Source organism: Mustela putorius, unplaced genomic scaffold (genome assembly GCF_011764305.1).
Source record: "Mustela putorius furo isolate JIRA1106 unplaced genomic scaffold, ASM1176430v1.1 tig00003834_pilon_pilon_pilon, whole genome shotgun sequence".
Classification (NCBI taxonomy): Eukaryota; Metazoa; Chordata; class Mammalia; order Carnivora; family Mustelidae; genus Mustela; species Mustela putorius.
In genome coordinates, this window is record NW_025421987.1 from 61,942,388 (window position 1) to 61,955,000 (window position 12,613).

General features: G+C 33.1%; 1 protein-coding gene across 1 annotated transcript in view; it reads left to right on the plus strand.

Moving 5' to 3' along the window:
* Positions 1-12,613, plus strand: part of RSRC1 (arginine and serine rich coiled-coil 1) — a 430,058-nt gene that overhangs the window by 208,860 nt on the left and 208,585 nt on the right. The window contains exon 5 of the mRNA XM_045088558.1: positions 1,483-1,519. Within this exon, the coding sequence (XP_044944493.1) occupies positions 1,483-1,519 (37 nt within the window). The remainder of the gene's footprint in view (positions 1-1,482; positions 1,520-12,613) is intronic.

Consider the following 12,613-nt stretch of genomic DNA (forward strand, 5'->3'; position numbering starts at 1 on the left):
GAATGTCCTTGTGACAACGTAAAGATTTATTTGACTTCTAGCTCCAGTAAATGCATTGAATTTGTAATAATAAAGTTAAAAATATTTATGTACCTATTCACCTTTTCTAATTCCTTGTTATAACTTATTCCTGTCATTTGTCATTAGGACTGCATCCAGAGAATGAGTTTCAGAAATCCTTAAATTTTTAAGTGTTGAATATATAGTATTGCTAAGATTGCCAGGAGCAGAAAGTAGAGAAGGGAATGGCTGAAGATGAGTGCTAATCAGTAGATGCTGGAATTTATACCCAGTATGCCAGACTGGGCAGTGAGAGCAAAGGTTGGAAGACATGATGTAGTTTTCAGGGAGCACATCTGAAGGGGAAAATGATGGGGAGATTTGGAAAGATTGAATAGCAAGACAAAGGAAACAGAGGGAAGTATATTTTTGGCAGCCAGAACTGAAGACGGAAATAGAAGAGAAGTAAACTTGGGGCCCTTTTAGAGAAAGAAAGAGGTGTGAGGGAAAGATTAAACATCATGAATGCAATTCTGTTGTTGGGTGTTTTATAATTATATTTATAATTATTATAATTATTCTCCGCAACATGGTAAAAGTATACTTTCATGTTAAAAATACAAGGCTTGGTATTTATGATGGAATTAAAATACTACTTGGTCTGAGTGAGGAAGTTCTAAGTTCATTTGTCACTACCAAATTAATATTAACTAAAATTGGAAAAAATTCAGGTATTTGCCACATTTTTCCAAATATATATTTAAATTATCTTTGCTATCGACACAGTTATTTGTATTTTTAGTTACATCAGCAGTCTTTTTTACAGTGAAAAGCAAGAATTAAATAAAGTATATCATATTTGATGTTTGTGTCTTCATTGGTGATATTTTGTTTTGTAATATTACAGCAATCTTAGGTTCTGATTTGTAGTATGCATTAAGTTAGTAAAATTAATGTTATGGAAAAATTTGTTAAGATGTGGTTACTTAGATAATATCTAAGTCACAAACATGTTCTTTATATGTATATTTTTTATATAAAATGCAGTCATTGGTAGATGGATATTTGATAAAGCAAGTAGAGTAAAATGTCAGTAGTAGAATCTCGATGGTAAATAGAATGTGTATAAACATTTTTATAATAAATATTGGAGAAAACAAACTAATGAAAAAGCTAATGTGAAATAAATACTGTATGATAGTAAAATAACAGTACTCTTGATGTCCTTTTGTTCTATGAGCTGACTTTGAAAAATCTGAAATCACTATTAGTGGAATCCCAATTTTAGTGGTAATATTATTAGATGTAAATAAATTATCTGTTTCCTTTTGGTGGAAGTTGCTTTGTCCTAAAAAAAAGTGTTATTGTGAATGTTAAGTGCAGAAAAAATCGTAAGGATTTATAAAATGCATTTGAGGTAAATGTAAATTATAACAGACAACTGTTTAACAACTATTTAGAACTTTTATTCTTCTATTTTAGGGAATCTGGAAACATCAAAGCTGGATTAGAACATCTGGTAAGTTCTAATTTTCTCTTGAACATTTGCATCATCTTTGATATCTGCATTCTAAATGAACACTTTTGAATGAGCTTTGAATACCTTGTATTGAGAAAGTCAACCATTTCCCAAAGGGTCAGCTTACTGTTATTATGTGAAGGCACTTACATTTTCATTTATCTTACCATTTCAAGGGAATTTAAAATTTTTTTAAAATTACCTTTTTTTTTTTTTTTGATGTAGAGATGAAATAAAATGGATGACAATCCTTGGATTGATGATTGCTTTAATTATAAACAAAAATGTTTGGTGTAGAATTTTTGGCATATCTTGATCTGACAAAAACAAGCTTGTGTTTTAAGAAAAACACAATCAAATATTGCATGCATAAATATGGTATGTTTTAGCAATTTAACGGCTTTGAAAGAAGGGCACAGCTTTGTTTTTCCTGATGTCTTTGCTTTATGAATAATGCATGGGTTTAAACTACATTCAGTTTTAGAATATAAAATAATTGAGATGCAGAATTTTTGGTTTAAGTAAACATTTTTAAAGTACAAATGAAATTCAGACTTACTTAACATTAAAATCTATCCATTGATCAAAAAATTAGAAAAAGTGTTCTGTTATACCAGGTCCAAAATTCATTTAGCTTCCTGCATTGAGTGTTCATTACAACATTAAGTAGTTCATTTAAACAGAGCATTATAAAGTCATGCTCTGGTTTCTGGTCAAATCCAAATGTTGAATAATTAATGATAGAGATTCTTTTGTAAATACAATCTAAGTACTTTTTTAATGCAAGACTTCATTCGTATATCATATTGTAGCTTTGTTAACTATTAATGTGCTTTCTTTTGCTCCCACAAAAGCAAACAGTAGCAGAGGCATCTTCACTTTGACTTAGAGTTAGAAGGGATTTTTGGTTTTCCTTGCAATAGCTAAAGGAAACTGAGGAAACCCAGACTTTTTAAAAAATGAGCCTAAAAAGTACAAATTAATTATTAAAAGCAATATATGACAGCGTAGTTAGAATATTTGAACTTTATATTTATCTAGATTAGATGTAAATAAATAGCATTGTTATTCTTATTAGAAATTATTTCCTGAATCCCTGTTTGTCACTTCTTAGTGGCATATATATTTAGGACATATGGACATTAGAATAAAAATGTTAATCTAAAACATCAAATTCCAGTATCAGTTGGGGACTTATAATAAGGAAGAATAGCTACCATTGTGCCAAAATATATTTATCATAGAAATTTTTACTTATTGAAAAGACTTCATTTTCACTTGCTTTGTATTTCTCAGTAAATAGTAATGAATTAAATATTTTAGTTTAAATTTTATATTTTTAATATTTACTAGTATGAACTCATTTTCAGTGACTCTTTAATATGTTTATATTCTACTTATAATCTTATTTAGCACTGGTTTTCTAAGTGCCTTGGGCTGCCAGGAAGGCTCCCCAAAGCAGGTGGCACTCCAGACTGTCACTGCCCACTTTAATCGGAGTAGTTCCACTTTTCGTTATTTTATAAATTTTTAAATTTTAAAATAAGATTTTATTTGAAGAAAATCTTCCAACTGAAAACAGTTAAAACCTTTGATTAAGCATAGCTACTTATTACAGTCAGGAGTAATTGTTAATTATTCTTTTCTAATCTTGACCCTAAGTTATATTCCATTTTTATCTGGGTCATATACATCAAATATATTTCAAAGATAATGCATTTTAGAGATGAGAGAGCTAGGATTAGTATATCAGGTAGTGGGAAATGGATTATTTTAATGTATTTTATCTAGGTTGTTCAAAATACTCTATAAGTTGACATTGTAAAATCGACCCACTAACTGTGAACTATTAGCAGTAATGTGAATGTATGAATATATAACATAATATCCTATATATATATACATGTATACATATCATACTGCTTTGTGCACTACTGTCCAGTAAAGTTTGTGATAGTCTTCACAACTGCCTAGAGGGAAGTGAGCTCAAGAATTTATTGTTTGAACATTAATGAAACCTGTCTGTCTAGCAGCTGAGCATGCCTTAGGTTTCTGTCTCTCCAGTTTCCAGCTGAGCAGATACATAGAGCCCTTGCCTTCTAGCACATGCAGCCCTTCTTTGCATTGGCTGTGTAGCTAAATACAATTAGAATTATAGCATCTAATAGATTGATCTTTAAAAATATATGTTGTAGGGGCACCTGGGTGGCTCAGTGGGTTAAGCCTCTGCCTTCGGCTCAGGTCATGATCCCAGGGTCCTGGGATCGAGCCCCACATTGGGCTTTCTGCTCTGCGGGTAGCCTGCTTCCTCCTCTCTCTCTGCCTGCCTCTCTGCCTACTTGTGATCTCTGTCAGATAAATAAAGAAAAAAATCTTTAAAAAAAAAATAAAAATATATGTTGTAAAATTAAGAACATCCCACACGTGTGGAATTAATTCCTTTTTTATGTATACTCAGTCTTTGCTTTTTCAAATTTACTTGAATTATAGAGAATTAACAAAAAGCAAAATTAACAAAAAGTAAAAGCAAGTATAAATTTAAATAAGAAAAGGGCTTCTGGCTGACTCAGTTGTTAGAGGATGTGACTCTTGATCTTGGGATTGTAGGTTTAAACCCCACTTCGGATATAGAAATAGCTTAAAAATAAAATCTTTCAAAAATGAAAAATAAAAATAAATAAGCTAAGAAAAATCACATAGGCAGCATGTATGTTATACTTGCCACAAGGACACATAGATAGCATAGTTGCACTGCCTTTGTATTCTGTTTATGGCCTCTTCTTGGTATGTAGTTATCTGTAATCCTAGAAAGGAAAAGCAGGTCTCACTCAAACTCGTGATTCGGCCTTTGTTCTATAATTACTTTTCTATTTTGCTACCTTTTCCTGGGAACTGCCCAACTTAAATTTTTACTATACTGCCTGGTACTATTTTATTTTTCTTTTCACAAACTTGTGTACTATGCTTAAAGCCCATGTCTGTTGAAAGTTCTAAACAGGGTCTTTGAAGGTTGGTACTACATTATTCATTGGTGGTTCTTGCCTGATTGTAAATGGAGATTTTCCAACTCTACCACTCCCTCCCAGATTTGGTAGCCAGCATTCCATTTTAAGGAAGAGCCCACCCTTAATTCTTGTTTTATCTACTTATTGTGCGCAAGGACTCATGGATCCATTACTTTTCTTACTTATTTTGAAGCTCAAATTAATTTTGTCCTGGGAGATTTGTCCAGGGAGTATCCTTTCAAAATGGCTTTTAGCTTGTTTCGACATACCCCCATCTTTTGTTTTTTTATATGGGGTGCCTGGGTGGCTCAGTGGGTTAGAGCCTCTGCCTTTGGCTTAGGTCATGATCTCAGGGTCCTGTCATCGAGCCCTGCATCGGGCTCTCTGCTCAGGGGGGAGCCTGCTTTTCCCTTTCTCTGCCTGCATCTCTGTCTACTTGTGATCTCTGTCAAATAAATAGATAAAATCTTTAAAAAAAAAAAAAAAGCACCTCCTTATTTTCTGGCACACAAGATGTTCCAGGCTCATTTGAAATCTTCCTTGTCCTACTCATGGAATCAGCTACTTCTTCAAATTGTGACATTTCATTTTAGAGGAAAATGGTATTTATGAATCAAGGTCTGGACATATGATATGCCCACTGACTCTGGGATTTCATTGCTTCTAGAACTTTTCAGTCCTAGATTAGGTAGATAAATAGGTGGGTGGGTAAGTAGGTAGGTAGATACTGAGGACGGAAACTTAGATAGTTGGGTGCTTTTAAGAGATTATGAGTCATACTAACACCTCCAATTTTAATCCAAACCCACAGAAGTCTTCCTTGTTCCCCATTTCACATTTGTATTTCCCTTCATTCAGAGTCAGAACTGTGACTCCTAACACCACCAATACATTTACCCATTTGCTTAATTATATAATGTATGTAAAATAGTTTTTTAACTACTACAGCCATACCTTCTGAAAAATAAAACTTAATAAAATGTTCAAGATTTATTTCAGGAGCTTATTAAAATTTATTTCAGGTTTATTCAAGAGTTCTTTTCCCCACTTGAGCGTAGTTAGCTAATTCATTTGAAATATGGTTGCATGCATTTGTTTCTGTTTGTATTCAGTTTTAGGTGTCCTTGTTCCCATTCTTGTTGATTTAATTATATGTTTGGACATCTTTATGTTAACATGCTTCTAAAAGTTAAAATACTATACAAAGCTAAAATACTGTACACAGTACATCTCTCAGAAAGGTGTCATTCACTTCCTTTCTAGCTTGGGTTCTCCTCTATCCTTTGTAGGTAGCCGATTTTCTTTACTTCTGATTTATGCTTCCTGTGTATATTCTTGTATAATTAAGTGTATATATACACTTAAATTATAACTATAATATATTATATATATATTTATACAACTGTATTATTCCTATTTTCTCTATCATACAAAATATAGCATATTATAAATACTTTTTTGTACTTTGCTCTTTTCTATCCTGGAAATCACTCCCTAATTACTGTATTCTTATATTTACTGGGTTTCTTTCTCTCTTTGTGTCTTCTTTATTAAGGGCCTGAGATTTTAGCCTATTTGTATGCCTGCCTTACTTTAATAGATGCTGGCAGATGACATGAGATTTCTGGGCCAGAGACAAAGCTCTGTATTACTAACAGCACCAAAGGGGGCACTACGTAGTTATATAGTTTCCTGTGATCTCTGAGTTCCATGGGGTGATGCTGCATACCCAGAGGGTTTGTGTCATAGTTGAGAGACTCTCTTCTTTAAGGAGCTGACAGGAAACTGACCCACACTTTACCTAAGAGAAAGATATTATCTTTAGTATCCTAATTTGGTAACAAAACTGCCTTCTGGTGCAGGGGGCAATTCTTTATCTTCCAAGACTGTTTGCTGTATTTGAAAATATAGCTCTGAAGAAAGGCTTTTAGTTGATATAAGATGTATAGAACCGATGGGAGGATTGTCTCTGAAGAGCTGTTATTATTATTATTATTATTATTATTAACTTTAGGGAGACCTGCATTTTTGTTCTAGTGGTTACCTTTGTATTTATATTTTTTATAATGCATAATGCTTTTTCCCCCTTCATTTTTACTTAACCTTTTATATGGCATCCTCAGTTCCCACCTGTTAACCCTTGTGATAGCCGGTGCTCCTGTTGTACTTTGCTTTCCTCCTTTTCATCCCATTTCTTCTTTTTGTGTTCTTGCTACTCTGTTGGAATGTATGATGTTTGCATACTATTCTTCTATCCATGCTGTCACCCTCTTTTAGAATCACCTTTTAAATTAACTATATATATATATGAATTATCTATTATATTATATATATTATATAAATGTAAATATATATTTAAGTTAACTATATTAATATATAATTAACATATAATTAATTATATAATTAATTAATATAGATTGTTTGCTGATATTTCCCCACTCATCTCCTGTTTGTGTGCAAATCACCCACTAGTATATTCCTCAGGTTGGGCTGCTGTGTATAAGATTCCCTTAGATAATGCACGTTCTAAGCTGTTTTTCTAGTTTTGCTATTTGAATGACAGCTTGACTGGACATAAAATCCTTGGCTTACAATTTTTCCCCTTGGCTTTCTGGAAAATGTTATTCTGCTCTTGGTATTTGTGGCACTAGCCTTATTTTCTTACCCTTATGTAGAATTTGTTGTTGTTGTTTTCTTTTTTTTGCTTGAGGCATTGCCATTTTTTCATTGTCCTTATTTTACTAGAATAATTCTCAAAGTCAGATGTTTCTGGCTAATTTTTCTGGCTTTTTCATATGTAGACTTAAGTTTTCTCATTTCTGGAAATAATTGTTTTTGGATTATAGTATTAAATCTTCATTCCTTTCCATTGTTTTATTTTCTCTTCAGAGACTCCAGTTATATATGTATTTCTATGTAATTATATATAAAATCTTCCATTGCTCATCTTCTATTTCATTCTCTGTCTTTGACTCTTTTTATTACTTTATTTTGTTTTCAAACAACTGAGAAGCAGTTTACCTGTTTCACGTAGTATTTCTTATTAAATTTTCATTCAAATTTATTCTTCCTTGGACATGTTCTAATTTATTCTTCATTTCTGAAATACTTTTTCTTCTATATCTGTTCCTATTTTTTGAATATCTGATTCTAGGCTTTCTTAATTGTTATTTGTCCAAAAAACTTTTGTGCTTTGGTTTGGTTTTGAGGGGAGAATTTTCATTTCTTGACATGTTTTGATTTGCATTTTCTGTTCACTACTTCTTACAGTAGCTTTATGTGGGAGGTAATTTTATTTCTTTCCATCCTTTCCTTCCTTCCTTCTTTTATAAGTTCTAGACATTTTGTAGACAGGGCTCCTAGTTCAAGGGTACCTGCTTCTGCAGTAAAGTAAAATGGTTTCTTTAATGGACAGTGGTGGGTGTCACAGGGATGAAGGAGTTGGCATGTCTTATTTCTGTTTAACCATTTGTTTCTCCTTTCTTTCTTCTTTCTTGTTGCTGTCATATATTTTCGATTTTTCTCCCAGGGCAATACTTCCTAAAAGTGGTCCTTCTCACTTTTAAGCCCATTCTCTCTAGCTGGTTTTGTGGTAACACCAAAGTCTAGATCTTCACTCACTCTTTTGGCATTTTAGCATTGAACTTCATTTTTCTGGGGATAATTTTTGTTTGTGCTTCCAGTTATGTATTAAGCTTATGACTACCATCAGGGATGGGGACGGGTCTATGAACATTTTTATCTCAAAGACAAATTCATAAGGAAAATGTTGGAAATCAATGTTGAGCAGACCTTGAATCCTGAGTAGTTTTCCTGCTGAATCCTAGAGGAATTGTCAGCAGAATTAAACCCAAAACATCTCAAAGAGCTCAGTGGCCATATCTATTTAAAGACTTAGAGAGGGGTGCCTGGGTGGCTCAGTGGGTTAAGCCGCTGCCTTCGGCTCAGGTCACGATCTCAGAGTCCTGGGATCGAGTCCCGCATTGGGCTCTCTGCTCGGCAGAGAGCCTGCTTCCCTCTCTCTCTCTCTGGCTGCCTCTCTGTCTACTTGTGATTTCTCTCTGTCAAATTAATAAATAAAATCTTTAAAAAAAAATAAATAAAAATAAATAAAGACTTAGAGAAAATAAGTGAATATTACTGCTTATCATGTTGTGCTTAGATTTTATAATGAACTTAAGTAATACTTTTTAATCTCATGAAGAATCATATACAAATCAAAGACTTTCGGTTAGGACCCCAGTCACACAGAAGGGTTGAAGGAATGGAGCCTGGGTAGTTATTAGGTGGTGATATGCTCCTGACTTTTTTTTTTTTTAATGGTGCTCTAAAGGTGTAGAAAATTAACTCGTAAGTTCCCCTTTGTTATATCAGAGGTACCTGACTCCATATTTTTCTACCGTTTTATGTTTTAAAATTTTAGATAATATAGTGAGTAGTAACCCTTATTGAACTACTGAATGGGGACTAAAATGTTTACTTTTTAGAGTGTTTTTAATGCAGTCAAGTGGGATTTGGTGCATTTTAACCTTTATAATTATGAAAACATACAGGAGCTACAGCCTTGCCATTTGATTACAATATAGCTATCTTTGTTTTATTAGGAACCTATAAAAATAATGCTGTCCTTTCCTCTTGGGGAAGAGGGATTGAGATCAGAATATATTAGGTTAAGCTATATGAAAAATTATCTCTTTTTTAGGCCCAAATAGCTTGTGAGTTGTTTCTTTCAAACAACAAACATGAGTTTGTTACTTGAAAGAAGGATGCTGTGCCTTGCTTCCTTTGGCAGAGAATGAAGTGATTTATCCTGATCAGCATGATGTTTCTAAGGCTCCCCTTGTACACTTTTCTGAAAAGCCAAATAATTGGGGGTGAGGTGGGGTGATTTAGGTCACTGCTTTACTCTTTAATATGCTTATGAGTCACCTGGGGATATTGTTTAAACTCAAGTTCTGATTCTCTGGGTCCAGGGTGGGACTTGAGATGCCTCATTTAGTAAGTTCCCAAGTGAGGCTAATGCTGCCAGTCCAGCAACCACAAGGAAGAAAGGTACATTGAAAGGTATTGATTTAAAAGACGTGTCCTATCTTTTAGAACACAAGGTCTTCTGCATGTGATGAAGAATCAAGATGCTCCCCCGTGTACCCATTGAGTATGATTTTGCAGCATATGAATGATTGGTTGGGTGTTCATAAACCCAGACAGGCAGACACTCTACAGGATTATATAAGGACAAAAAATTCATCATCTAACTGCAAGAGTAACAGAAGGACTGTTCATTATTTCTCTCCTTTATTTGATTCCAGATGTTAAGTTGTATATATCAGGGCTAAAGCTGGACACTAGGACTAATACCTTGTTCAGTCTTAGGTAGAAAATTAAATAAGTGATGATAAATCTTTTAGTAAAAAGGGTTACTTACAAGTGTGTACAACTTTAAGTGGGATTTGCTTTCTATTAATAGTTGAATAGCAAAAGAACTCTGGAGCCATACCTATGGGTTTTTCTCCCCACAGAGGTCTCATTTATGTTTCTTATATTGTATAACATTTGAGAATGGTGACCTACTTGTCCTTGTGGTCAGGTAACACAGTCTGACCATTTTAAGTGTTAAAGCAACTGTCATTAATAGCTTGTTTAGTCCATCAGTGGTTTGTAGAATATAGTTGCTGCTTGCCAGAAATCTAGGCAGTCCCATTGCTAGCTAGTACATGCTCTTCAGTAACACTACTCATTCTAATAAAAGCCCTTTCCTCTTTGTTTTAGGCTATTTTGCATAGAACTTGCAAATAAAACTGCTGTATTTTAGTTCACAGACTAATAATTCTTTAATACAAGAATAAATATAGTTAATTTAATATTGTAATACTTTTGAGGATTCAGTTAACATACAGCATGAACCAGAAAATGCAAACAGAAGTTATAAACCCTATTCTAAAGTCACTTGTCTTTCATATGTTACATTTTAAAATATGTTTTATTTTAATATTTTCCCACTGTGTTCTGAAAAAATGTTTTTGACATTTGTCCAGATGAGTTTGAGAATATAGTTATCTCAAAATGCACTGACATTATTCATATAGTCTATATATTTATTAAACACTGATGAAAAATATTTATTGCCTCATATAAGGACTTCAACATAATAGATCCCTCTCCTTCCAGCATTTTAATTTATTTTTCTCACCTAAGCCAATATATATTTGAGGGTTAGGGTAAATGTGCATATTAAAACCGACACTTTCCTCAGCCTATGATCATGAGATAAAACAGCATGAAGTTTTTCTTTTTGGAAGATCAATTTCATAAATCTTTCTCTCTTTCCTTTTAACAAAGAAATATGTCTTATGAATGTTTGTAAATTAAAATACCTTTAATATGGATTAAATGTTAATGTCCTATTACTGTCATGATTTCTTAGGCAGTTTACAGGTCTTAAATCTGGGAGCTGGCTCATATTCCAGTTGAAAACAGTGCCATTGTCAGTGATCCATTTCTCTGACAGGTTTTGGTCAGTTACACGTTTATTAAAAATTGTTCCTTCAAGGAATGATTAGTAAATATTACCCACTTATCCAAGCAGCATGAACTTGGGCACTTTTTCTGTGCTCCCTCCATCTCCTCACTTCCAAAGGAAGATCTGTTGTTGAATTTTTAAGACATGGTGGTCCAAGGAGAAAATGTTGGCCAGTTAGCTTTAAAAAAAAAAAAGGAAATAGATGACAAAGATGCCCTGCAGTTTTCATGATATTACTAATAGTCTCAGATTTATATTTAATCTAGATAAAATTCATTTTCTGAGTTTTATGCACATGTGCTTATTAAAGCTTTGTAGAATAAAACTAAATATTCCAAGTGCATTAAATCACCACCTACCCTGACTTCCCTTTACTCAGGAGTCCATAACTCAGGCTCTCCTGAAACTACCAGAATAACTGAATATTGTATTCTTGTTTTGTTTGTTTGTTGTACTATAGTTTAGGTCACTACAGGTTCTGCTTCATTTCAGGAAATCCCACCAGGTACGTGGTAGTTATTTCATGACTTTCTCAGGATCTGTTATCTGTAACTGCAGAGAGAGCTAGCAGCAGAGGCAACAAGGTTCTTATTTTGTTTTTCCCATCATAGCATTAGGAGTTGAGATCGAGAATGTCTTTGCTACAGTGGTATCTTTGGCGATACTCATTACCATTTGCCACAGAATCATAACATCTGTATTTAACTTTAACATACACAGCCTATTTATTTTAGGAATAGCATAGCACAAGGAGGCAGGAGAATATGATTTTACTGTGTGACCTCCAGCAATGCATATAACCTCTCTGTTTCACTTCCTTCATTTTCTCTTTATTCATAGGGTGTTAAAATAGTTTGTGAAAATTTATAGAAGCATAAGACTTTCTACAAGTATATCATAATTATAAAGAAAAAAATCTTAACTTTTCTAGTTAGGTAAATAACTTGATTGCTAAAAACAGTATCTCAATTCTAATACACTCACAACGAAATGTGAGAAAATTTTGTCATTTACCTACATCCTCTCCCTTTTAAAAATTTTATTATAAACTTTGAAAGGTTATAAAGTAATACATGTTCATTGTAGTGGGTCAAAACTGATAAAGAAAAAAAAATGTATCTTCTCTTAGCTGCCACTAACCCAATGTTAATTATTTAGTACCCATCCTTCTATATCGTTTTCTCTTCCCAGACATACAAATGCGTATATATTATGTAGTTTTTGTTCATTTATAAAAATGGAATTACACTGTGATATTTTACAACTTGTACTTTTTATTTACTGCTGATACAATATGCATAAATAGACACATGAATCTGGTTTTTGCTGGAAGTCTATCAAGATAGTGGAAGTTATTATTACCATTTTATTTCAAGCATTCATAGGGTAAGTTTGAGGACTACATAATTTGTATTTTAAGGCATCAGTGCAGAGTTAGTTTTATTGCTACTTCTGGGTTATCTCGTTTATAGTAAATGAAAGAACTGGTTTATGATGAAGTTTACAGTGATCAATAGAGGAAGGAATGGGTTACTTAATTAAAGAAAATCCTGTTTGGTATTTGCAAAA